General features: G+C 53.8%; 3 protein-coding genes across 8 annotated transcripts in view; 1 reads left to right on the forward strand and 2 right to left on the reverse strand.

Moving 5' to 3' along the window:
• Llgl2 (LLGL scribble cell polarity complex component 2) overlaps positions 1-5,641 on the reverse strand; it is a 34,178-nt gene extending 28,537 nt beyond the window's left edge. For 3 of the 5 annotated variants that reach the window (XM_028752847.1, XM_028752846.1, XM_028752856.1), the window contains exon 1: positions 4,439-4,549. In XM_028752847.1, coding sequence (XP_028608680.1) covers positions 4,439-4,459 — 21 coding nt within the window. In that variant the 5' untranslated portion in view covers positions 4,460-4,549. Of the gene's footprint in view, positions 1-4,438; positions 4,550-5,518 lie in introns of those variants that run through there. The other 2 variants (XM_028752855.1, XM_028752850.1) reach the window with 1 other exon arrangement.
• A 957-nt stretch (positions 5,642-6,598) lies between these two features.
• Positions 6,599-14,828, reverse strand: Tsen54 (tRNA splicing endonuclease subunit 54). The gene is made up of 11 exons (XM_028752780.1): positions 14,767-14,828; positions 14,507-14,671; positions 14,353-14,416; positions 14,181-14,264; positions 13,813-13,911; positions 12,140-12,192; positions 9,460-9,561; positions 8,627-9,258; positions 7,921-7,981; positions 7,527-7,643; positions 6,599-7,082 (listed from the first exon to the last, which is right to left on the reverse strand). The coding sequence occupies exons 1-11, from the start codon at positions 14,826-14,828 to the stop codon at positions 6,932-6,934; spliced, it is 1,590 nt and encodes a 529-aa protein (XP_028608613.1). The 3' UTR covers positions 6,599-6,931.
• A 1,340-nt stretch (positions 14,829-16,168) lies between these two features.
• Positions 16,169-23,802, forward strand: part of Caskin2 (CASK interacting protein 2) — a 13,868-nt gene continuing 6,234 nt past the window's right edge. For both annotated transcript variants that reach the window (XM_028752966.1, XM_028752967.1), the window contains exons 1-7: positions 16,169-16,260; positions 17,389-17,883; positions 21,820-21,871; positions 22,374-22,471; positions 22,871-23,016; positions 23,115-23,210; positions 23,311-23,441. In XM_028752966.1, the coding sequence (XP_028608799.1) occupies positions 17,790-17,883; positions 21,820-21,871; positions 22,374-22,471; positions 22,871-23,016; positions 23,115-23,210; positions 23,311-23,441 (617 nt within the window). In that variant the 5' untranslated portion in view covers positions 16,169-16,260; positions 17,389-17,789. The remainder of the gene's footprint in view (positions 16,261-17,388; positions 17,884-21,819; positions 21,872-22,373; positions 22,472-22,870; positions 23,017-23,114; positions 23,211-23,310; positions 23,442-23,802) is intronic.

The raw sequence follows: 23,802 nt of genomic DNA on the forward strand, positions 1-23,802 counted from the left end.
AAAAAAAAAAAAAAAAAAAAACAAAAGACCTGAAGAAAGACTCCTCCTTTCTTTCTCTCTCATTTTCTGCCCCACCCTCACAGGGCTACACACTGGCCTTTGCACGCTTCCATCCTGACAGGGAGTGGTGAACTGCACAGGGCAGTTGATCATATGGCAGACCTGACCATGCCTGGAAAGGAGGACACAGAGCTCTCCAAGCTCTGACGGGATGCCTGGGCTAATCTGTCCCCATGCAAACAAGGTGTGGCCAAGCTGGGCCCATTTGTCCTGGAGCTGTGAACAGGACAGTCCTCCAGAAGAAAGGCCTTAAATAGCTCAGGCAGTTAACCAATGTGCTGGGAGGTGCTCTCACGGCTGTGTACTGCCGGGTCGGCCTAAGGAACAAGAGGTGTTGGAGCCATGCCCAGTAACCCTCCTGCTCTCTAGGAGCACAACTGTGGACTCCAAGCTCTCTTCACCTGTCCCCTGTGCCTGGGCTTCCCACGACATGTTACTGATCTAGCGACTGCCCCCCTACCCCCCGCCCAACATCCTGTGTGAGGCCAGTGCTGGTGTGGCTTTAGCCTTCTGAGTGGCGGATGTGAGACCACCCCTGCACCTCCCACAGCCAGAGCGGCAGGGCAGGGACCTAAGACAGGGCAGCAGCTGCTATTGTCTGTGGCAACTCAGACGTCCATGGCTACTTTACAAAGGCCCCTGGCAGGTCTGACTGACCAGCAAACCCCAAATAAAGGATACTTTTCATGTAGATAGGACCTAGAAGCTCATAGGACAGAGTGGGGTGGCTCTTGTCAGGTCAAGAAAGGGAGAGAGCTAGCTACGGCTAGATGCTACCAAGCCCCTCCCCTCCAGTTCTGCATTTACTGACATACCACTGATCCAAGCCCCAAACAGTAGGAGTCCCAATCTGTCTGACTCTAGAATCATCTGCCCACTTTCAGCTACTTTGAGTCTTCTGGCCGGTGCCCGTGAAGGGCCCTGAGAACGTGGGAAGCCTAAACAAAGTCTCCTCTTCTGCCACCTAAAGCCAAGCTCCCCAGAAATGCAGTAAAGTGCACCAGAAACAGAGAAGCAGCTTGACTGGGTTACCTGGCCCCAGGCCAACCTCATCCTAGGGCCCACTAACAGCCCTTAAACATGAACAGTTGTCCCCAGCAGTTAGTGACAGAAGAGGGGACCATGGCAGTCTCATCCAGTGATATCCCCAGGGACACACGTTGAGGTGCTCCAACTTTACTTTCAGAATTGTCTTGCCTTCTCAAGTCTTTAGCTCGACCGTCCCCCTGTTGGCAAGTCTAACCTTGTAAAGGGACATCCAGTTCTAACCATGATGGACGGCACATCCCAATCCCATCTTTGTTCTTCCTACCTTACAACTGGTGTCATCTGCATGATTATTAGCTATGTTTATTGCCTGTCACTCAGGATCTCCTACCTTTTTGAAAGGAAGAAAATATCATGACAGAGACCTTGCTTTAAGGATATATCCAGTGGCCAGGATCAAGACACAGTGAGAACCTTCTGTTAAATCAGTGATTAAACAGATGGACAGTCCAGGGATTAGCTATGCATGGTCTTCTCTATTCATTGACCATAAAGATGCTGAGGAGGACTCTACATGGTCCTAAGAGAACGCTCCCACCCTGTTCTCAAGACTCAGGATATGCAGCATCCTCTGAGGTAACTTTGCAGGCCCTGTCACAGACTGTGGCTTTGGGATATCCAACTCCTTGACAAGATCCCAGAATAATATTATTAAATATTAATACTATTTATCCTGAGAATCCCAAGCCAAATCCCTCAAGAGAAGGCTCTAGTCTCTTGCTGAATTCCTAAAGGGTAGAGTCAGGTACCTCTTGGCTTCCCTGTCCCCACGCCCAAAGGAGCCTCTCCTAGCTCAAGAATTCTTAGTGGTTCCTGGGAAGGGCAAGTGACTCTTCAAAGGACCAGTTTTCTCTGAGGCAGGGCAGACGGAGAAAGCCATCTCAAAGAAAGCTGGGCACAGCTATGGAATGGAGACTGGGGAGGGCAGGTCGTACAGGTGGTTGATGGGCAACACCCATCTCTTCTCCTATCCCCTGCCTAAACTGTACCTAGGCAGAGGAAAACAAAAGTTGCCAAGCAGACCTAGCATGCCTGGGCTCAGGAGAAGATAAGAGGGCCTCCCAGAACCAGAGTGGGGCGAGCTGCCAGTGCTGCTCTGAGGAGCCACCTTGCACAGTGCACAGACAGCATCAGTTTCTCCAGCCTCCTGTGGTACTCAACTCAGGTGTCTCAACAGCTGCTCCTGGTTGTCTTAGAAAGCTAGGAAGCTAAGTCTTCCCACAAGGTCTCAGAGGGTCTGTCAGACCTAGTTAGGTTCTTCTACAGGATACCAAGTGGCTACCAGCTGAAGGCAAATACTCTAAACTTTCCCCATACTCCTTTTTCTCCTAGGCCAGGCAGAAGTGGGGAGACAGGGAGGGAGACCTCCAAGTGTGACTAGGCTTGTTTGAGGAAGGGCAGACTTGTACAGCAATGTCTCACTCCCCTGCCCTACACCTATACAGGGTGTAGAATGGATGGAGTAAGCCTGGGTGGAGAGCATAAACAGAAGACACAGACAGACAGACAGACAGACAGACAGACAGACAGACAGACGCAGGGGGGTGGAGGGGAAGAGAGAAAGTCTACCAACCCTTAACCCCAGCTTTCCCAAAGATTAAGGGAATTTTCAAGTGTCAGGGAAAGAGGATGTCAAGGCTAGAAGAGAAAATACCCCTTCTGTCCTCTCCCTACCCCAGGTATGGCCTCATGATAAAATTCTGATCTTCAGCTTCAGTGACTTCAAGAGTTCACAAAATCATGACAGCACTGATTTTGCAAGTTCCCTCAGCTGGCCAGGTGCCTACTTAAAAAGCCTACATGGGGCTAATTGGGCCCTTTTCATGCTTCTAGGAAAATTAACAAATTCTGGATTGTGGATGCCTGCTATGTACTAGGTCATCTGAGCTCACCGACTTCATGTTCTCTGCAACTCTGGGAAACCCAGGCCCAGAGTGGTTAAGTGACAGGCTTCAGGCTATTTAGCAAGAACTGTAAGGTAGGACTTACAGTCACCTAATTCCTGGGATGAGGTACTGTGTGAAGAAAAGACAGCAAGCAAAGGAATCTTTTTTCTGCCTTGCTTCCCATTTTCTGAATGCATTTGTTTTTATGACTATAGATTTCCATTCCCTCTTGTCTTTGAAAAAGGGTCTTGGAGCTGAGGAGACAGCTCAACAGTGAAGACCATTTGCAATGTTTCCAGAAGACTCAAGTTCCATTCCCAGCACCCATACCACATAAAGTGCTTGCGGCTCTGATGTCTTTATCTGGTCTCAGGAAGCATCTGTACACATGTGGCATACACTCACACATACACAGGAATTTAAAATAAAATAAGACCAAGAGGCTTGTCTTGTAGGCCTGTTTGGCCCCCCAGCTTGTAGACATCTTCCTGCTTCAGTCTCAGGAGTGCTGGGATGATAGGTGTAAGGCACACACCAAGCTCCACGTCTTAATGAACAGGGATCATTTGAGCCTTCCTTTTATTTATTTATTTCTGATACTGTTGTTTATTGGAGGTTATTTTATGGCTGGCAAGATGGTCCACTAGGTGAGAGCACCCGGAGCCAAGCCTGAGGGCCTGAGTTCAAGTCTCAAGCCCTGTATGGTAGAAGAAAGGGCAATACCCTTCCCACTTGTCCTTTGGCCTACACACACACACACACACACACACACACACACACACAAACACACACCATAACATGTCCATTCACACACACATACACAAATGTAATAAAAGAGACTAAATTTTCCTTTTTTTCTTTTCTTTTTTTTTTTTTGACACATGGTTTCTTTGTGTAACACTGGATCTCCTGGAATTCATTCTGTAGACCAGGCTGGTCTTGAACTCAGAGATTTGCCTGCCTCTGCCTTCTGAGTGTTGAGATTAAAAATGTATACTACCACTTCCCGGCTGAGACTAAATCTTTTAATATGATTAAAATTATACCAATCTGTCACTGTAGAGGAACCACCATTGCCTCAAGGAAGCCCAGAGATGCAAAATATCCTAAGAACCTGGAAATGCTCTCCAGGAAACTGGTCCAAGCTGATCAGAGAACAGAAGAGCTTGCTTTCAGTCCTGTCAAATATTCCGCGTATAGATGAAGAAAACTACCTGAGCCGGGTGTCAGCAGGGAGAGGGAGATCAGCTTAGCACACCTTTGATCCCAGTGCTTGGGAGACAGAGGCAAGGTGGATTTCTGTGAGTTCAAGGCCAGCCTAGTCTACAGAGAGAGCAGGACATCCAGGGCTACACAGAGAAACCGTGTCTGAATGAATCAATCAACCAGTAAATAAGTAAGTAAACAAATAAATAAACAAATATTTAAAGAGAAAAGAAAATTACCTGACTCATTTGTTGAGACATCTTTTCCTCCTCCTGCCGGTCTGTGCACTGACATATCTAGACCCAGGAGATCTTCTCCCAAAGCCACTCTAACTTGCCTTTTTTTTTAGGCAGGCCACAGCGCAGCTCGGTTCTTCCCACAAACATTTCCTTGTTATCCTGACACATCTATTTTTTCTAGTTCAGAATGGACTTTAACACAGGGTCTCTAGAGACTACTACATTGACATAAGGGTCCCCGTGGGAGGGGACGAAGTCTCTAAGCCCCGCCCTCCTTACCGGAAGTTCACCTGTTTCAGGTGAAAATCCTCTAAGAGCCACAGCTCGGTTACCCCAGTTATGGTCACTTCCCACAGCTAAGGCCCAGTGTGTCCACCAACTGTCCAAACCGAGCAAAAGCACAGCACACTTTCTTTGGCAAGAATTTCCTACTCTTTTGCCAAGTTTCACAGTGTAACCCCCCACCCATCGGCGCGCAAAACAGACTGGGTCTCAATACCATCGCCTAAAGGTGTCCAAAGCCGCTCTGGGAGTATAAAGGCCCCCCTTTCTAGGAGAGAACCAAGTCCCACCCGCGGACTTCCTGAGTGGGAGGATTAGGAGGCACAAGGGCGGGCGGGGAGAGCGCCCAGATGGCAGAGGTAAGAGCTAAGCCGCCAAGGTAACGCGCTCCAGACGCCGCTGGCGACGCCAGGTCACAGGAAGCCAGGTCGCCCAGCTCTTCGTCGAGGCGGCTCGCACAAGGGTCCGGGAACGGTGTCTCTGCTCACTGTGTCCCCCGCACCCAGCCACGCCAGACACCTGTTCCCTGCTCCCGAAAGTCAACACGATTGTGCAAACCCGAGTCCCAAGTTTGGTAATCCGGGGGGCGGAACAGGAAAAGACAAGTTCTCAGCGCCACTTTCTACAGGTGTCGTTCTCCGGGACGAGCCAAACATCGGAGATCTGGGCGAGCAGGGGAAACCTGGGCGCTGCCCTTTCCCACCCGCCTGGGAAACCCAGGGGACTGGGATCCTCCGTAGACGCGCCGCCCCTAGTGGTCCGCACCCCAAAAGGTCCCGTAAAGCCAGGTGGGCTCACCTGCAATCGCGGGCCGGGCCCTGCCCGAGGCCTCGGCGTCCCTCAGCGGCCGTCACCCACCACTCCGGTTCCCTGCTCCGGCCCACGGGCTGCAGGGCGGCCGTCTGCTTCCTGCTCACCTCCGGCGCGGCGAGCTGGGGGAGGCGGAGCCGCTGCGATTTACATACAGGGCGAGCCTGCCGAGCCCTCGCCCCGCCCTCGCCCCGCCTCCTAGGCGGAGCCGACGGGGCGGGAGCGCATCCTGGGAGTCCTCGAGGGCGGGGTCCGCTCTCCAGCCAATCGCGGCCCCAGTAGTGTGGAGACGCCGCACCTAGCGCAGCACGCCCGACCCCGCCCTCACCTGTGTGCGCACCTGGTCACAGGACTGCTCACAGCTCTAGGTGTCCCACCGCCTCTGGGAAGAGGAAATAGTCCCTGGGTGCTTTCCAGGATGGACGCGACTCCACGCAGGCAGTGGACTTGAAAGCACAATAGCCAAGCAAGAGAGCGCGGGGCAAGGCTTCACTTCCCTCCCGCGGCTATCTAGTGAGGGGCATAACTAGGCGGGATTCTCAAGAGAGCTTTCCATCCAAATATACTGACCCTGACCGGCAGATGCAGGTTCCAGACCCACGAGTAAAGTGGTATGGGAAGACGGAATGGCGAACCCCCTAACCACTACTCAAAGCCCCCGACTTCTGTCTTCAGAGAGGCCGCTGAAGCCTGAGGTCCAAGGTGTGTGTGTGGGGGGCGGGGGGGTCAGCCCCTGCGGCCAGGCTAGTTTCTAAGCCCCTCAGTTTAGAGTAACAAGCTAGAGACTCACCTAACAGTTGGGTGGTCCCTCAGAGTGCCTGGGGTACAATCCAACCGATTCAGGACTCTCAGCTACCCTCCGACCACCACCCAGCTGTTGGTTCTCAGGGCAGGACTAACAGATTGGACTCTTGTCTCACTGGAATTCTTCAGAAGTCCATCAACTCCGTGTTCAAAGTCGTGCTCATGCTCTCCCATGATCCACCAGGTTCTCCTCCCCAAGAATGGACAAATCCGGAATGAAGGGAAGTAATGAAGGGAATGTAGTCCAGTAAGTGTACTCAACCATAGCAGAAAATATTTTTTTAATGGCTTTGGCTTTATGGCACGAAGCAGGCACCCCCTTGAATAAAGGCACAGAGTCCTCTCTTCTAACCCAACTCCTGGGCCTCTGAAAACAAGTCCTGAGTTCCAAGGGGGGAGGGGGTCACTGCCAGGCAGCACTTCCAGGCAGCGCTTGAAAGCACAATAGCCAGGCGAGGACGTGCACGTCCCTACAAACAGAAGACACCTAGGACCATAGACCCCAGTGGCCTGGACAGTTCCAGGTGAGTCCTGTACGAGACACGGTCCCTGAGAGCAGTCCAGGTCCCCCAGAGAAAGCCATCCCCAGAGCTGTATTCAGTGCCCCAGATCCCTGGGCAGTGTGAAGTCTCTGAAGCTGTAGAAGGAGATGTCGCCATGATCCACCAGGGCAAAGATCAGAGGAACATCCCCACTCTGGTAGGTCAATCGCTTGAGGCTGCAGAGGTCTGGGACAGCTTCATCAAACCTGTGAGGATAAAGGTTAGACTGAGAACCAATCATAGCCCACCCATGGCCTTCCGGGGCACAAAGGCTTTAATGTAAGACAAAAGCTAGGGACACAAGAATACTGGCCTCTGCTTTATGCAAACTCCCTGGCTTTGATGAGTGCTTCTGGAGAGCCCCAGAGTAGAGGGATAGGAGGTGTGGGGTCCCCCACTCTTTAGCCAGTAAATCAATTCCTTTCTGCTGAGTGAGCCCAGGACTGAGGTGGAAGAGAAAGACTACTCAAAAAAGCCAGTACCATGGAGCCAAGGACGGGGAATCCTGGGTTGCCACGGTACCAATCAGCCTCAGATAGGGGCACTTAACCCCTGTGGACCTCAGATTCTTCTCAGGGACTGGCAAACTGGTGGCAGGGGTCAAGGGATGGGCTGGCAGCAGCCAGAGGCGCTGCTTGATCGTCTCGTACCCACTAATGCACATTCGCACATAGGGTTTGCCAGGGCTGTTTTTCCGGAACGTAGCCACAGCGTCAGCCTGGTAGACATCGAAGCTGATCTCCAAGCCCCCAGACTTGTCCAGCAGCCTGTAAGCCAAGTAAGAAGCTCAGACGAGGACTCTGCTCTCCCACCTCCCTCTACACCAAACCCTTTTCTACTAATAATTCTACAAAGCAGTGTCGTCGGGGATATAGCCACCATCTTGTAATTCTTCCCTGTCCCCTGTCCATGGGAGCTAAGTATGTAGGCAGGTGTCCCCGGGGGTGATGCTCTGACTCACACCCAACTCCAGGAATCAAATCCCAGCTGTTGCTCCACCCGGCAGCCAGTGTCATGGAGACAGTGAGCAGGGCTGAGACTCACCGGTAACCTCCATCAGCAAGGTGTGTTGTCTGCAGTACAGAGATATGTTGCAGGGCTGCAGCTACAAGATGTTGAGGAAGGGAGTCAACCTTCTACACACTCCTGTGATACTGACAGATCTTGCTACCCAGGTTAGGATCACCACATCTACCAGAATGTGTTTGGTGTAAGTTATGTTCCACAGCGGCAGTACTCAGAACATATTTACCTGGGAACCCTACTCAACTCACCTACAATCTACCATGTCCCCAGGACGCTTTTACAGAGTTCTGCGTCTGCTGCTAGACTTAGCTCAGGCCACATACTTAGTTCCATGCGTTTATAACCGAGAGCAGACAGTGAGCTTCCTATTATTCGGTTAGAACTTCTCACTGTGGTGCTAGCATGTTTCAGCTAACAGGATGTAAAAGAGGGGAGGCCCATAACGGGCTGCTGCCAAAGCCATCCGGCAATGTTGGATATGGTCTTAAGGATACAGGCACCATATTCATCCCCCACGAGTATCACTTGGCAATGACTCATCAGGAAACTGCCCCCCCTGTGGCTGCTGGCACCTCCTACTGAACATCCTGACTAGGTCCCACTGCACTGCACGGCCTTCTCCCACACCTCAGACCTTAGCCAGCCCGGGTCTAACCACCCACTTCCAAAAGACTCTCTCTGCTCCCAACAGCTATAGGGGGTATAGCACAGGGTGAGGGGATACCTGGAGAATCAGCTGTATCAGGGTTGAGCAAGGGGGTAATGGACTGGCCCCATAGGTGTGGAGGCCGGGGCTGGCTCTTCTGCATCTGTCGCCTCTGCAGCAGCTCCTTGTACTCCTGCCAGCAGGAGCAGCCCTGCACCTCAGGATCTGCGTTAACGTCCTCCCGGAACTGCTGGACCTCTGCTTGCTGTTCCCGGTCTCGCCGGGAAAGCTTCTCCCTCCGCTGGTTTAGCTTTTGGCACCAGGACCCAGCATCTGTGCCTCGGCCAATGACATTGGCTGGGAGCAGCTCTGGGGCTGGAGCAGGCAGGAGGGTGTGGCGACTATCTGAGGCCATGTTGGGGAATGAGATCTGCTCAAAGTTCCAGCGTAGCTTAGGGGTCCCCTTGGCTCCATTCTCTATCTTGTCACTCTCCTGGCCACACCTGGCCACATCTTCCCTGGCCAGATCAGGGCAAGGCTCTGAGGACCCCTGAAACTGCAAGGGGAGCTCTGAGCCCTGCCTGGGGCTTGAGTCCCGAGGCTTCTCCTCTGGGTATTGACTACTCTGGTCACAGGCAGGTGGGCTGGAGGCTGCCAGGCTGGCGGGTGGCAAGGAGTTCTGCAGGGCCTTGGGCTTCTTATTAACAGACCTTAGAGACATGGGCGGGGGGGAAGCAGCACATTTATCCCCTGTCACCATCCCCAAGACACAAATATCTCACTGGAATTGAGGTACACCCTTTGCTGTCTCCTCAAGCCTGTGTGAGAGCAACTCAGGCCCTTTCTTAAGCCCATGTACTCCCTGGAATCCTGACAGTAATCCCTGGGGGTGGCAGTAGCAGGTGAGTTACCCACGACAGCTGGAACTCCTTTTCCTCTTGCCTGACCCATCCTCCAGGCACTGGGCATAGCCATCCAAATTGAGCTGCCGCTCATAAGGTGACACGACAGAGCTGTGGGTAAGAACAGGAGGTGGGCAACGGGTCCATTCTCTCAGACTGTCGCTGCCGCAGATGGGATTTGGGGCGGGCTTGGCCAAGAGGACAAGGCAGAGGTCAGAGGCAGAGCCATACCAGAAGGAAAGGTACCTGGGAACAGCCACAAGGATCTACTCATACACAAATAGTATCCCTGAGCAGATGCTCCTGAAGAGCTGGCAATACATGATTAATAAGGCCAGGGAGAGCTCACAGGGAGAGCTTTTGCCTAGGAGCTGCAAGGCCCTGGCTTCCATCGCCGGCACCACAGAAAACAAATTATTAATCGTTGGTAAGAAAGTCTTGGAAAATACAAAAAAAGCAAAGATGAAAATAAGCACCTTGAGGCAGGCAGTGGTGGCCACGCCTTTCATCCCAACACTCCGGAGGTAGAGGCAGGTGGGGCTCTCGAGTTTGAAACCAGCTTGGTCTAGGACAGCCAGGATTACACAGAGAAACCCTGTCTCAAAAAAACCAAAAAAACCAAAACAAAAAAAAGCAAAAAAAAAAAAGAAGAAGAGGAGGAGGAAGAGGAAGAGGGGGAGGAAAACAAAACCAGTCGGGTTTCCACAGGTAACACTTTGATTTCTTTTCTTTACTTTTTGACTTTTTTGTTTGTTTTGTTTTTCGAGACAGGGTTTCTCTGTGTAGTCCTGGCTGTCCTGGAACTCACTCTGTAGACCAGGCTGGCCTCGAACTCAGAAATCCGCCTGCCTCTGCCTCCCAAGTGCTGGGATTAAAGGTGTGTGTCACCACTGCATGGCTTTATTTTTTTGAGAGGTCTCCTCACTATGTAGCTCTGGCTGGCTGTCCTGGAACCAGGAAGGTCTTGAACTCACTGAAATCCCACTGCCTCTGCCTCTCAAATGCTGAGATTAAAGGTGTGTGCATTACTCTCTCTGACTTTTTATTTCTTGCACACACTACGACTGTTTGTCTGTATGGTTTTTCCCCCCTGAAAAAGCTGACACTGTCCTGACACACTGCTTTAAAATCTCTTCTCCCCCACTCAGTCATACAGTACGGTCTCAGACCCTTCCACTCACCGCTATAGCACTCTTCCCTGCTGGGAAGTAGGGGAGGAGAGAGTGTAACAGAGAGGGAGCACACGCAAGTGAGCCTTGGGAATGTCTGTCTTGCTTTTTGAGACAGGGTCTCTGGCTGGCTTGCAGCTCTTTGATTAGGCTGGGCTGGCTGGCTGCTGAGTCCAGGGATCTGCCTGTCTCTGCCTCCCCAGTGTGGGGAATATGAAGATGAACACACAAGGACACTGAGGGACTGAACTGGGGTCCTTTGTGCTTGCAGCCCCAGGAGAGTCCCCTTCCCACCACTATGGCTCTCAGTGCTGCAGGGTTCAGGTGTAGTACTGCCACAAGTATCCATTCACATTAGATCTAAATTTCAGTCCTGTTATTACAAGACCTCACCCACCAAACAGCACAGTACGTCTTTTTACTACAGCAAGTTCTATGTGATGCCACTACTTCAAGGGAGAAACTGGGCTGGAGAGATGTCCCAGCGGTTAAGAGCACTGCCTGCTTTTCTAGAGGTCCTGAGTTCAATTCCCAGCAACCACATGGTGGCTTACAATCATCTGTAATGGGATTCCATGCCCTGCTCTGAAGACAGCTACAGTGTACTTACATACATAAAGTAAATAAATAAATATTGGGGGGGGGGGGAGGGGGAGAGAAACCAGTTTGTGTGGGTAGGTCTTCACGGCTGAGTCTTAAAGCTTTCCAACAATTTTTTTTTTTTTTTGATTTTTCGAGACAGGGTTTCTCTGTATAACCCTGGCTGTCCTGGAACTCACTCTGTAGACCAGGCTGTCCTCGAACTCAAAAATCCACCTGCCTCTGCCTCCCAAGTGCTTGGGATTAAAGGTGTGTGCCAACACTGCCCAGCCCAACTACCAATTTTACAAAGTGATGCTATTTTGTGGGTGTTCCTTACTACATAAAAGGTGGGTAGGGGCTGTGATTTAGCTCTGGTCTTCCTCAGCCATGAGGCCAGGGCCTAGCAGGTGTTCAATAATGTTGCTGAGTGATGGCGTAGCCTCAGGAGGAACTTCTATACAAAGCCATGCCTGTTTCCCTAGGACAGGTCCCACTTTCAGGGGCTGAAAGACAGTGTTTTAGAGTTTGGGGACAGACTGTGTAACTGCATAGGATCCACCAGTCTCTAAGTCTGAAAGTGGCTGTGGTGTTCAGCAAAGCTAGACCACTGAGGTAATGAGGGGAGCTCTAGCCCAGGATAAGAAATGTGAAACCACCTCAACTGTAAAGTCCTCACCCAGTCCCAAAGGGAGCTGCATGTCTACATGGCTCACGATGGCCACTGCGGTTCTTTGTCTCGATGCTCACAGTGAACTGAAGGTGCTTGGTCATTAGCTGAGCTTGGTTCCAGTTTAACAACCCAGGCGAAAGTGCAGTAATGAATGGAATTCATCCCCACATGCCTCTGTAGTGAACGCCTCTACCTCAGCCCCAGGGAGCTACACTCAAGCCAAAGGTCCCAGGACCACAGTGACTGGGAATCAGGGGAAGCAACGTACCTTAGCTGGAACCGACGAACCACATAGCCCAGTCTCTTCAGGTGGCTGAAGACCTTAAGAGAAGAAAAGGAAAATCTTAGGTGTTCCTTTTGTTTGTATGTTTGCTTGAACGGCTCCTGCTATGCAGCCCTAGTTATCCTGAAATTATGTACATCAGATTGGCCTCAAACTACTCAGAAGTAGTATTTCTCCCTCTCCCTTTAAGTACTACAGTTATAACGCAAGTCACCATGCCTACAGAGATGTCTGTTCGTTAAAATAAGTTAGGAGTTTCTCTAAGCACAGGTCGTAGTGACAATTCAGGGATTTTGGCTTCCTTAAAAAACACAGCATCTGCTGGGCGGTGGTGGCGCACACCTTTAATCCCAGCACTTGGGAGGCAGAGGCAGGCGGATTTCTGAGTTTGAGGCCAGCCTGGTCTATAGAATGAGTTCCGGGACAGTAAGGACTACACAGAGAAACCCTGTCTTGAAAAAACAAACAAAAACAACAACAACAACAACAGCAAAAACCCCACAGAACTATTATGATGTTTTCGTTTTAATCTCAGGTAGGGATACAGGGCTCCTTCCGCTCATACACAGCAGCTATGACTTGGTTGGTGATCTAGCAGAGGCGTGGTTTTTGCCATCTGCAGGTCATTTTTTACAATTGTGCGAGATTTGGAATTCTGGAAACTTTCCAGAGAGTAGCTAAATGCTAGGGCCTCAAGAGGTGGGGTTGGTGGTTGTTGATCGTTCAGGAGGGTTTGTTTGCAGTTTGTAGTAGTGCTCAAAGAAGAAACGAGAGAGAAATTACATTCAGAGCGCTCTCTCTCTCTCTCTCTCTCTCTCCCCTTGCTCTCCTTCTTTCTCTCCTATCTAGTGATAACCGACAAAACGAGCATAAAGGGTGTGAAAATGAAGAAACCACAAAGTAGCAAAGACCTGCTAGAGAAGCCACTTCCTCTAACCCCCGAAAGCCCCCTCCTGTACAGCCCCAGGTTCCAAACCTTGGGGTCACATTCCATTATAAACACTATCTTCACCAGGCCTGTTGGTTTAAGCTAGCTACTAGAGAGGTTGAGGCAGGAGGATCACAAATTCATGACCAGCCTGGTCTACAGAGTGAGTTCAAGGCTAGCCTGTGCAATTACCAAAGTCCCTATCTTAGAACATAAACAGAGGGTAGGGGGCTACAGCTCAGTGCCAGAGTGTTTGCTAGCATGCACGGGCTGCTGGCTTCACATTCCAGTAACACTAAAAGTAAATATGCAAACACTGTCTTCCAAGGAGATTTCACTCTTTCACTTCTGTCTCCTGTTCTGGGCATGTGTATCATTTAATAATTTATCGACAATACAAATCCCCAGCCGGGCGGCGGTGGCGCACACCTTTAATCCTAGCACTTGGGAGGCAGAGGCAGGCAGATTTCTGAGTTCGAGAGTTCGAGGCCAGCCTGGTCTACCGAGTGAGTTCCAGGACAGCCAGGGCTGCACAGAGAAATCCTGTCTCAAAAAAACAAAAAAAACAACAACAACAACAAAAAAAACCAAATCCCCAAAACCTGACAGTCTCCATTAGAATATAAGCCCTTGGGAGCACAGGCTGTCTCTCCTATAGCACGTGGCTCTGTGCTGGCATCCTCAGGGGTACCTATCAGTACTCACTTAGCAAATGGGAGGCAACCGATACCTGATATTTCAGGAAACTCAAGGTGTCCTCGGTCAGCAGCAGCTGGTAGGCCTCTTGGATGGACAGTGGTAGGTCTTGGTAGAAGAGCTGAATCGAGCCCTGGAAGTGGACCAAGAGCTTAGCTGCCTACCCTTCCTGCAATGCCCTAGCCTTCTTGGCTCTGACCCTCTCCCCACACACCTAAGCATCACTGCATGACCAACAAGAGGATTAGAACCCCTGCTACCCGGTGGTATTCTCTTCTGTTTTCAAAGCCCGCCTATAACTTCACTGAAAACGTAATTCTGAATTCCTCTTGGTCCACCAAACCGTGTCCTTCCCGTTCCTTAGCCGGAACCCCTTTCTCACATCTCCAGGACCCCACTCACACACTCCAGCAGATACAAGGCCTCTTCTGGGTGAAGCCGCTGCCGTCCTTCCTCGGAGTAGCCCATGGTCTGCCAGAATTTCCCCTGTGCGAGAGCAGACCCAGTGTCACAAAGCAGCTAAGCCGACAGAGGTAGGGGGTCCCCCAACCGCGGAGATGCCCGGCCCGCTCACCGCAGGAGACGTCAACTCCACAAAGCCCTCTTCCGGTCTCCACTCCGCGGCCACCAAGCTGCCCCTGGCGATGAGTGGGGAAGGGGCGTCTCGGTCTGCACGGGCAGTCCCCGGCCTCCGCCCACCCGGCCCGGCCCGGCCCAGCCCCTCTCACAGGCGCTCCACACGCTCCTCCGCCAGCAGCTGCCACAGCTCCTGGCGACACAGGCGCAGCCGCTCGGCCTGGGCCTCCGAGCCGTCGGGGAGGAAGTCCTTGGGGCCATGCGAGCGCTGAGGCAGCTTCTGGGACCGCAAGCGCGCGGCGCGGAGCTCCGAGGCGCTGGGGAGGGCCGGGGACACGCGGTCAGCACCGAGGCCACCCCGCTCGGTCCCAGGTCCCACGCACCCCACGCCATCCCCCGGGCCGGGCAGCACCTGAGCACACGCCCCGCGGGAACCTCCACAGACGCGGGTTCGGGTTCGGGCTCCGGCTCCATCTGGCCGCCGTCTGCGGCTGCGCGCGCACCGCGAAGCCCCGCCCACCCCCGGCACTCCGCGCGGTCCTAGCGCCGCCCTTCACCTCCCGTGCGCGCGGCTCCTGATCCTAAATCCACCCCCGAGTGTCGCGCCTTCCTACCTGTCCTTGTGTGTCCTAACACCCGCCTGCACACGTGTACCTCGGCCCGCGGGACCCAGTTCGATGCGCAGGTTTCTAGATGTGCAAAAACTTACCTATTCTGTTTCCAGCGCTACTGGGGGGGCTCCTCTCCTCTTTTTTTGTTTTGTTTTTGTTTTGTTTTTCGAGATCAGGTTTCTCTGTGTAGCTCTGGCTGTCCTGGAACTCACTCTGTAGACCAGGCTGGCCTCGAACTCAGAAATCCGCCTGCCTCTGCCTCCCAAGTGCTCGAATTAAAGGCGTGCGCCACCACCGCCCGTCCTCTCCTCTTTAATAAAACTTTACCTGGCATCTGGATGTATCATGGATAATCAAGTATGTTACTCTCATCGCTGCAGCCCTGAATGTCTTGTGTCCTACCACCAGCAGGAAAGAGATGCGTAGAGAGAGGAGAGCAGTGAGTGAGCCCTCAAATACCAGCTTTGCAAAGTGGAGGCCATATGGGAATGTCACGAGTGGTCCAGAGACTTTAGGAGTTCCTTCACGGTGGGCCAGAAAACTGATGATAATAAAATCCCTTCTGAGGGGCTCCGGAGCAGGGTTCAAAGGCCAGGGGTGGCGGCGCTGTCCGGCTCACACTGGTGCTGAATCGCCACCCCAGCCTCCGAAAGCACCTCCTCGAGGCTGGGGTCCCCCGCCGTGATATCGTGGGTCGCTCTGGGGCTCACCACTAGGTGGCACCGTTGCTCCAGCCAGCAGCTGTGGGTCTCTGAACGTGGACGAAGGTCGCTGCGGGCAACCCGGGAAAGGATGGGGCGAAGAGGAAGTGATCCCCGCCCCTAGTGGGGGGTCCTCAGGTTCAACTGCCAAAACATCCGATCTTCTCTCCTACACACTCACACCTCATCTTTTGGTCTAGACCAGAGAGCCCAGCTCTCTCGGGATCCCCAGACAGGACACAGCAGCACGAAGCCTCATTCACACCCCCATTCACCCGCCACTTTGCACCCCCAAGCAACTTCACCTGCGCGCATGCGCTGATCCAACGATCTGGCCTGGCTGGCGGGGGCGGGGCCTAGTGAAGATGGGGCGGGAACCAGGGTGATGATTGACAATCCAACTGTGCCGCCCGGACGGTCCCCAGCTCCCGATCCGGCGGGAGGGAGGGGGGAGGGGCGGGATTTCCTGCGGGAGGCGCCGAGCCGGCCTTGGGAAGGAGGAGAAAGGGGTTGCGGGGGACAGTGGGAGCCAGAGTCCAGAGTGCCTGGAACTAAGCATAGCCAGCCGGACCCCCGGCGGGGCGGCCTGGAGAGGTGAGACTGCGGGGCCCGGGCCAGGGATCAGAACCCTTAAGAGCAGAGGCAAACTAACTTTTCTTGTCTGATCGGCGGGCTCCTCCATCTCTCTGCTCCTTCCGCCTTCCTCGAGCTCCCCTTTTCGATCTCCTCTATCTATCCCTCGGACTCTTGACTCTCCGGGTCCCTCTTGCCGCTTTGTTCCCGGGGTCGGCCGTAGCTGGGTTTGGCTGCGGGGGAACTGCGTCGCTCTAGAGGGGCATTCCAAGGGGCGGGGGAGCCAGCCGACCCCAGGCACTGCCAGGAGCACTCTCTCCCCGTGCGGGTCGCGGGCTTTGAGGGGGAGTGCCCTCCGGCGTGGGCTTGGAACTTAGGAGGAATGAGTGATTCCCCACCTGGGCCCCAGGCCTGCACGAGTCTCATGCCACAAGATTCTGGCAACAAAATCACCGCCACTCTATGGAACCTGACTTAAAGTTTTGTGCGGGAAGTCGGGTTGGGGTTTCAGGTTCAGGCTTGGGAGATAGTTGGCTCGCCTGTCCGAGCTCTCTGTCCTGGATCTCTACCCAGCTGCTCCCTCACACCACAGAAGCAGCGAGGAAAGGTTAGCAACAGGTGCTGTAGCGCTATCCTATCCAACAGGTAGATCTCCTCCAGAAAGTGAGGGACATAAGCACGCAGTCCACCCTCTAGGGACCTGGTAGTGAGGAGTGTGCTGCGACACCTTGGACAGGGAGTGACCCCTGCCATCTGCCTGTGCCACTCTCCCAGGCCCTACCTCCTGGCCCCGCCTGTTGTCTGTGGGTGTCAGAGCCTGGGGCTGTGGAGAATGGGCTGCTGGCCCTGCCTACCCCAGTGTCTCCTGCTGCCAGGGCCCCTCCTGCCCAAGGTTGAGGTGCTGCCCAGTGCCGTGGGCCATAGGCAACCCAGCCTCTCCCTCCCTGAATGCCGTCCCTCTCCCCTTTGCCTGTATATATTTCTCTCAAGTACAGCAACTTCCTCCCCTCCCTGAGTGGCTTAGACCCTCCATGACTCCTAGGGCATCTAGGGTGATTTGGGGCTCCCTAGAGGTTCTATCTTGCTCATCTCTGTCTTGGTTCCTGGCTGTAACCCAGCTTTTCATCGGAGAACGTGTACCTTTTCCAGACCCCCAGGACTTGTCCATGGCTGCTGCCTCACGCCAGAGGGAATGCTGACTGCTCTCTGGGTGGACATTGGTGCTTCTGAGCTAACCCCGGAAGATTGGCGGGGCCCAGTCCCAGCCCATTCCAGAGCTGTCGGAAGCTGCAGGCTGATCTCAGGCCAGATTTCCACACAGCCTCCACCCCACCAGGGACCGGCTTTCCTGCCTGTGGTGGCAGCTCCCAGAGCACCTTGAGGGACTATATCTCTGCCTGACAAGGAGGCCATTGCCTGAGACACCAGACTTGTTCCCCTAGGACCAGGAGTCCTCCAAAGCATTGAGGCATGGCGAACTGACATTTGACTGGGCCGGTCCCTTGCTTCTTCCTGGACTCCGAAGCCCAGAGCCTGGCCCGGTAGTCAGAATGGGTCGTGAACAGGACCTTATCCTTGCTGTCAAAAATGGAGACGTGACCTGTGTGCAGAAACTGGTGGCTAAAGTGAAGGCTGCAAAAACAAGTGAGTCCTTGGTGGGGTGGCCGTCCAGCTGAGCCACAGAGAGAGGCTGGGGGGAGGTGGCAGGGGAGGGTCACTTTGATTTGCAGACTTGAGGAAGAAGGACTGTCCTGTTGTAGACAAGAAGTGCTTCTGTATAAGAGAGCCAGGGAGGAAAAAGGGTCCCTTCTTGCTCTGTGTCTCCAGGCAAGTCACTTAACAGCTCTGAGCCATGGAGCCCTTGCCTACAAAGTGACCGCACTGAGGGGCACATTCAGTGTCTGCTTTTATTGTTTATTGTGTGCCAGACTCTGTCCTAAGCTCTGGACCAGAGCAGAGAGCAAAGCCGACCAATGTCCTAGCCCTTGAGGGTGCCTGCTAGGAGGTGGTTTGGCGGATGCGGTCTTCTAGCTGTGGGTCGGGAAAGTGCGTGACCACCCCCGACACCATCCGCAGACGTGAAGCCAAGCTTCCCTGTGTCCATGTTTGCACTTCATGAGGATGTCTGTAAAACCTCTTTGGAAGCAGTGGTTGGGTTTCTGGTGGTGGTGGTTACTTTGGGGGGTTCTGTGAGGCCTAGAACCCACCAACCTCGAATTTGCCACACAAGTTGCTTTACCATCGCTGTCTACGTAGTCCCTGTTTCTGAGGAAATGTCAGCACTGTGGCTGTCACTAAAGCTCCTTTCTCCCCAGCTCACCTGCTTGTGTTCTCTGGGAGTGTGTAGCCAAAGCTAATGTTCTAGAGGTTTCCACAGCCCTGAGGACTGTATCCCTGACAGGACAGTCAGGGCTGGATGCATGGATGGCTACTTAGCCCCATCCTCTCACACCCACCCCAGGAAGATAGACCTCTGGACTTAAGGGCAGGCTCCTGGCTGGGCTCTTCCAGACCACAAAGCTTGTCTTTTCCTGGTCTTAAATCAGTGGGTGGTTCTTCCAGCTCCTCTGGGAATAAAGAAAGTGTTCCCCAAGGAGAGGGTCTACTCTGGAGCATTGGGGCTTTAACTCCAAGACACACCTGGGTCTTGTACTCCCCAGGCTACTTGGAGACATCTTATCCCCACCTACACCTCAGTGTGCTGGTGCCAAAAGGAAAGACGTTAATGGCGTGCACCCACCTGCACAGCAGGGCGGGGACTCGCATGAGGTGGAGCTGTGCCCCTAGGTCCTTGCGTCCTAGGGGAGTGAATGAGGGAGAGCCAGATAGAAGGAAGGCACCGAAGCGGTCCCAGGAGAGGGCCTGAAGGTCTCGGTGTGAGCCACTCTCCTCCCCCTCACCTCTCTGTTGCTTTTGGCCACCTGCCCGGTGGGGCCTTGGTCACACTGCCGCTGGCCTCACACAGCCCTGGCTGCCTCAGAGAGTGAGGCCCACTGGAGGGTAGAAGGAGGGGTTAGCTGATGGCGGGAACCTTACAGCTAGGTGGGTAGGCTCCAAAAAACGGTCTTCTATGTTCAGTGGCAGAGTCTCTAGGGGATCAAGTTTTTTCCCTCAGTCCAAGGTGGAGATTCACCTAGATAGCATACAGGTGGACACTGGGTGAGAGGCATGAGCCTTCTTATGAAATCCCCCGCACTGGACCTCCCTTCTTTGTCCTCTGAGAAACCAGAGAGGCTAGTGACAAAGACTAGGTCCTGGGTGACCTTTGTAAACCTTGGAGTTTATGAAACATTGTAACCCCTTGCTTCCTGTCAGATCCATTATGCAGATAAGGAAAGTGACACACAGAGGTTAGTGACTTTCCCAAGGTCACACAGCCCTCGGGTTAAATGAGAAATAAACCCTTGCACTCTCCTCCGAGTTCCCATGGCAATCTCCACTGATGTCTGTTCGTATCAGAATCCTCGAGGGGTCGTTCTAAAAGCATAGAGCCCCCCAAATTAAAACTGTGAGGAAGAGTCTGGGGCTCCACGGATGGTCTCAGAGAGGAACGAAGGGGACCATGTACCAAAGTAAACCATTGGAAGGGAGGTATCAGGGAGCCTGTTTTTCCTCTTGCTGTGCTGACTGGAAGCCTCTAGCTGATGCTTCTTTCCTTTGGCCACCTTCTGATATCCAGACTACATACTCCTCCTCCCAGGTCCTCTTCAGGAGCTGGCGCCTGGGAGGGGTGCAGTCGCAAGGGCTTCTCCACAGCCATCTCCTTTCTCTGAGGTCTCCTTCCTTGGCCAGAGGAAATGGATGGGCCGAGGTGACCAGCTGAACTCACATCCTTTGCTTGGGCCTGAGACAGGGGTGATCCTTCCAGCCCCAGAACCCAGCTGGGGAAGAAGGTTATGCCACAGCGGAAGTGCCTGGAGCCACTGCCAGGAACCGGGACCCTCCGCCCTCCCTCCCGCCAGGGTCCCCAGCCAGTTTCTGGGCCTCTCCTCCACCACCTTTCCGGCTATTGTTCTGAAAAGAACAGAGCCACCTATCTGGCCCTGCCCCTGTTCCTGTGCTCCTCCTGTCACATTGTCAACCCCTCCCTAGAGAGGACACATCCAGCCACCCAGCTGCCCCATCCCAGACTCTCCCAAGTGGACAGCCCAGTGAAAGAAAAGCTTCCTGAAGGACAATGGTTCGCTTCTCTTGGGACCTTGTTGTCTGCACTGAGGCTTAGAGAGACACCTTGGTGTCCAAGGTCACGCAGCCCAGGAAAGGCAGACTGGCTTGGCTGTGCACTTCCTGCTTCTGCAGTTACAGTTCTTCTACACACACCCCCCGCACCCCTAATGATTCTGTGTTACAAGAACTGTCAGAGGGATGAGGGAGAGGCTTGGAGGTCTGTGCTTCCTCCCAGCCTCCCCCAAACATTCCCTGGGCTTCCCCACCTTTTCTGTATTTACCTGATAGGTGTAGAGTCTGTCAGCTCCACCCAGTGTGTACCGGGCCTCTCCTGCCCCATCCCTTACTTCCCACCCTGATGGAATGAGGCCGTGTCTTTCCCAGGCTGCTGGGATATTTGGGGGCCCACCAGGGCCTGGGGGGCAGGCCTGGACCAGCATGTTTGGCACCCTGCCCAGCCTGAGCTGAGCTGAGCTAGGCCCCCTCCTTCCCGGCAGGGTGGGTTCCAGCAGGAGGCAGGGGCAGCCTGTGACAAGGCTTCTCCTTTCCCAGCACCTCAAGGACCAGCGTGGTCAGGCTGCTATTGGGCTCTCACCCATATGTATCCTGTCCCAGGGAGACAGTGCCCACTGCTTCTCTAATGAGGTCTGAATAGTCCAGTCAGAGCTCGTGGGTATCAAGTCGGCAGGTGGGTTAGCAGAAATCCCAGGAGACAGTTTGGGTATGGTGCCCCAGTGTAGTGGCCAACATGTAAAGAATACTCAATGGTTATTGTCATCATTCCATGCTCACAAGGGACAGACACTGTCCTGGCAACTTCTAAGGGGCAGATCCTATGATCAGCCTGTTTTCAAGGAGGAGACCAAGTCCTGTAGGTTAAATGACCTGGGCAAATTGGTAGGGCTGGCACAGGGAACTGGGGCTAGTATCAATATAAATCCCATATGGCCTTGCCCACCAGGTCCAACTCAGGGATGCTCGGAGCCTAGCTTTGTCAGCCTTCTCTGTGCCCTTGAATACTTGAGCCCCCGCCCTTCTTTGCATGCCTGTTCCCCTTGGCCCAATTGGACAATATGACTGTCTCCCATTCAGGCAGGAATTCCAACCATGCACCCCGTGGGCCTGTCCTATTGAAGGCATGTCAGGCCGATACCCCTCCCGCCCCCTTTGGCTCTATAAACAAGCTGGGCAGGGGCTTTAGGGAAAGGCAGGCCACTGCTGCAGTGGCTTCCTGTGATCGGTACCCCAGAGCCATAGGGACAGGACCTGCAAAGGGCCATGGGGCAGGTGCTTTTTTGTACACCAAAAGGTCGGTTGAGTCCTTGGAGGTGGGTCGTGGGAGTGTTCCAGGTGACCGTATGGGCAGGGCAGTTGGTGGCATGTGCGCTGACATCCCCTACCCTGACTCCCCAGAGCTCCTTGGCTCCACAAAGAGACTCAACATCAACTACCAGGATGCCGACGGGTAAGTGCTGCTGGGGGAAGAGCCGAGTCCTGGGGAGGAGTGGAAGGAAAGGGCCCTGGGCTCCTCAGTCTGCTCTTTCTTGTTAGCTCCTCCAAGTGTGTTTGCCTAGAGCTCTGGGCCGTGCCTGTGTAGGGCCAGAGGGAGGGGGGTCTTGCCCACCCACCTGCCTGTGGAGTTAGCCCTGAGCAAGAGAAGGGCCCCCCTTGGGTCAGATTCTTCCTTGGCCCTTTTTCTCCCTGGAGGGTAGGAGCCCTCAGGCTTCTGCTCCCACGGCCCCCTCCTCTGGGCAGGCTGGGTGGGGGATGCTAGACAAATGAGCCTCTCAGTCAAGACACTGAGTCCTTTCATGCTGTGGCCCGGCTGCTGTGCGCTCCCACGGCAGGGCTGGCAGGCATTGGGGGGTTTGGGGGGGGCAAGTAACTCACCACTGCTGGCCCCCGAATGAGTTTGGGGGTGGAAGACTACTCATTGATACCCCCTATTTTGTGTCCCCCATTGCCAGATTCTCAGCTCTCCACCATGCTGCCTTGGGAGGCAGCCTGGAGCTCATAGCCTTACTGCTGGAGGCTCAAGCCACCGTGGACATCAAGGACAGCAATGGTGAGAGGTCGGTGTATCGAGTTAAGTGGGGAAGGTGGGGCCCCTCCTGAGGCCCTTGCAACCATAAATCCTTCTTGTAAGTTAGAACATACTTACAGGTGTCTGGGTTGTTTCTCTCAAATCGTGAATGGCTTCCTTCTAGAGAGTGTGTAATTCAGATTTCCCATTATTTAGATAAGGATGCTCAAGACGGTTTTTAGCACTGTCCTGGGGTTGCCAGATCAGCTGGGGTGGGCACAGTGAGAACTCTGACTTCGGCTCAGTAGAGGGAGGACCTTTTTCTGACCCGACCACGGTGAAGCTTGCGTTGCTGTGTGGAGCTCTCCCTGTCCAGCCGGGGCGGCTCCATTCCCTATTTAGATCCCCATGACCCCTCTCAGGACTCCTTCTTCTTGTCAGGCATGCGTCCCCTACACTATGCCGCCTGGCAGGGCCGGCTGGAGCCTGTGAGACTGCTGCTACGGGCTTCTGCAGCCGTCAATGCTGCCTCGCTGGATGGTCAGATCCCTCTGCACCTGGCCGCTCAGTATGGGCATTATGAGGTGGTAAGTGAGCCTGCCTGAGGGGCTGTGGGGCCGGGGCCAGGGTTTGGCCGGCAGCCTCCCTTACTTGGCTTTCTCCCGCCCCCCCCCCTCCCCCCCAGTCAGAGATGCTTCTACAGCACCAGTCTAACCCATGTCTAGTCAACAAATTGAAGAAGACACCCCTAGACCTAGCCTGTGAATTTGGGCGGCTCAAGGTGAGGCCTCCAGCCCCACAGGGTGCTGGGTAATAGGTGCTGGGTGCTGGGTTCTGTTCGGTCTTAGGAGGAGGCTCTAACTGGGTGCTGCGTACTGTAGGTGGCCCAGCTGCTTCTGAACAGCCACTTATGTGTGGCACTGCTGGAGGGAGAGGCAAAGGACCCATGTGACCCCAACTACACCACACCCCTGCACTTGGCTGCCAAGAATGGCCACAGAGAAGTCATCAGGTACTCCAAGGGACCTACCCACTTCCTCAGCCTCAGCCTCAGCCTGTGGGGCCTTTAGGTTCTGTCAGTGCCTCCTTGCTGCTTTTTTTAAAAAAAATAATGCATATGCACGTGTTCTGTGGCGGGACGGATATACACGTGAGTGACACATGTGTTCTGTGTGGGGTATGTGCATGTGAGTGACACATGTCTTCTGTGTGTGGGGTATGTGCATGTGAGTGACACATGTGTTCTGTGTGGAGTATATGTGCACGTGAGTGACACATGTGTCCTGTGTGGGGTATGTGCATGTGAGTGACACATGTGTCCTGTGTGGGGTATGTGCATGTGAGTGACACATGTGTTCTGTGTGTGGGGTATG

This window comes from Grammomys surdaster, unplaced genomic scaffold (genome assembly GCF_004785775.1).
Source record: "Grammomys surdaster isolate TR1022 unplaced genomic scaffold, NIH_TR_1.0 125940, whole genome shotgun sequence".
In the NCBI taxonomy this organism is placed as follows: domain Eukaryota; kingdom Metazoa; phylum Chordata; class Mammalia; order Rodentia; family Muridae; genus Grammomys; species Grammomys surdaster.

Excerpts from the sequence above, each read along its gene's own strand:
- Tsen54 (XM_028752780.1), bottom strand. The coding sequence starts at position 14,828 with ATGGAGCCGGAGCCCGAACCCGAACCCGCGTCTGTGGAGGTTCCCGCG. Across the intron at positions 7,644-7,920 it reads CTTGCTGATGGAGGTTACCG|GCTGCTGGACAAGTCTGGGG; the intron begins GTGAGTCTCAGC and ends CTTGGCTTACAG. Across the intron at positions 7,083-7,526 it reads GTGCGAATGTGCATTAGTGG|GTTTGATGAAGCTGTCCCAG; the intron begins GTACGAGACGAT and ends TTATCCTCACAG.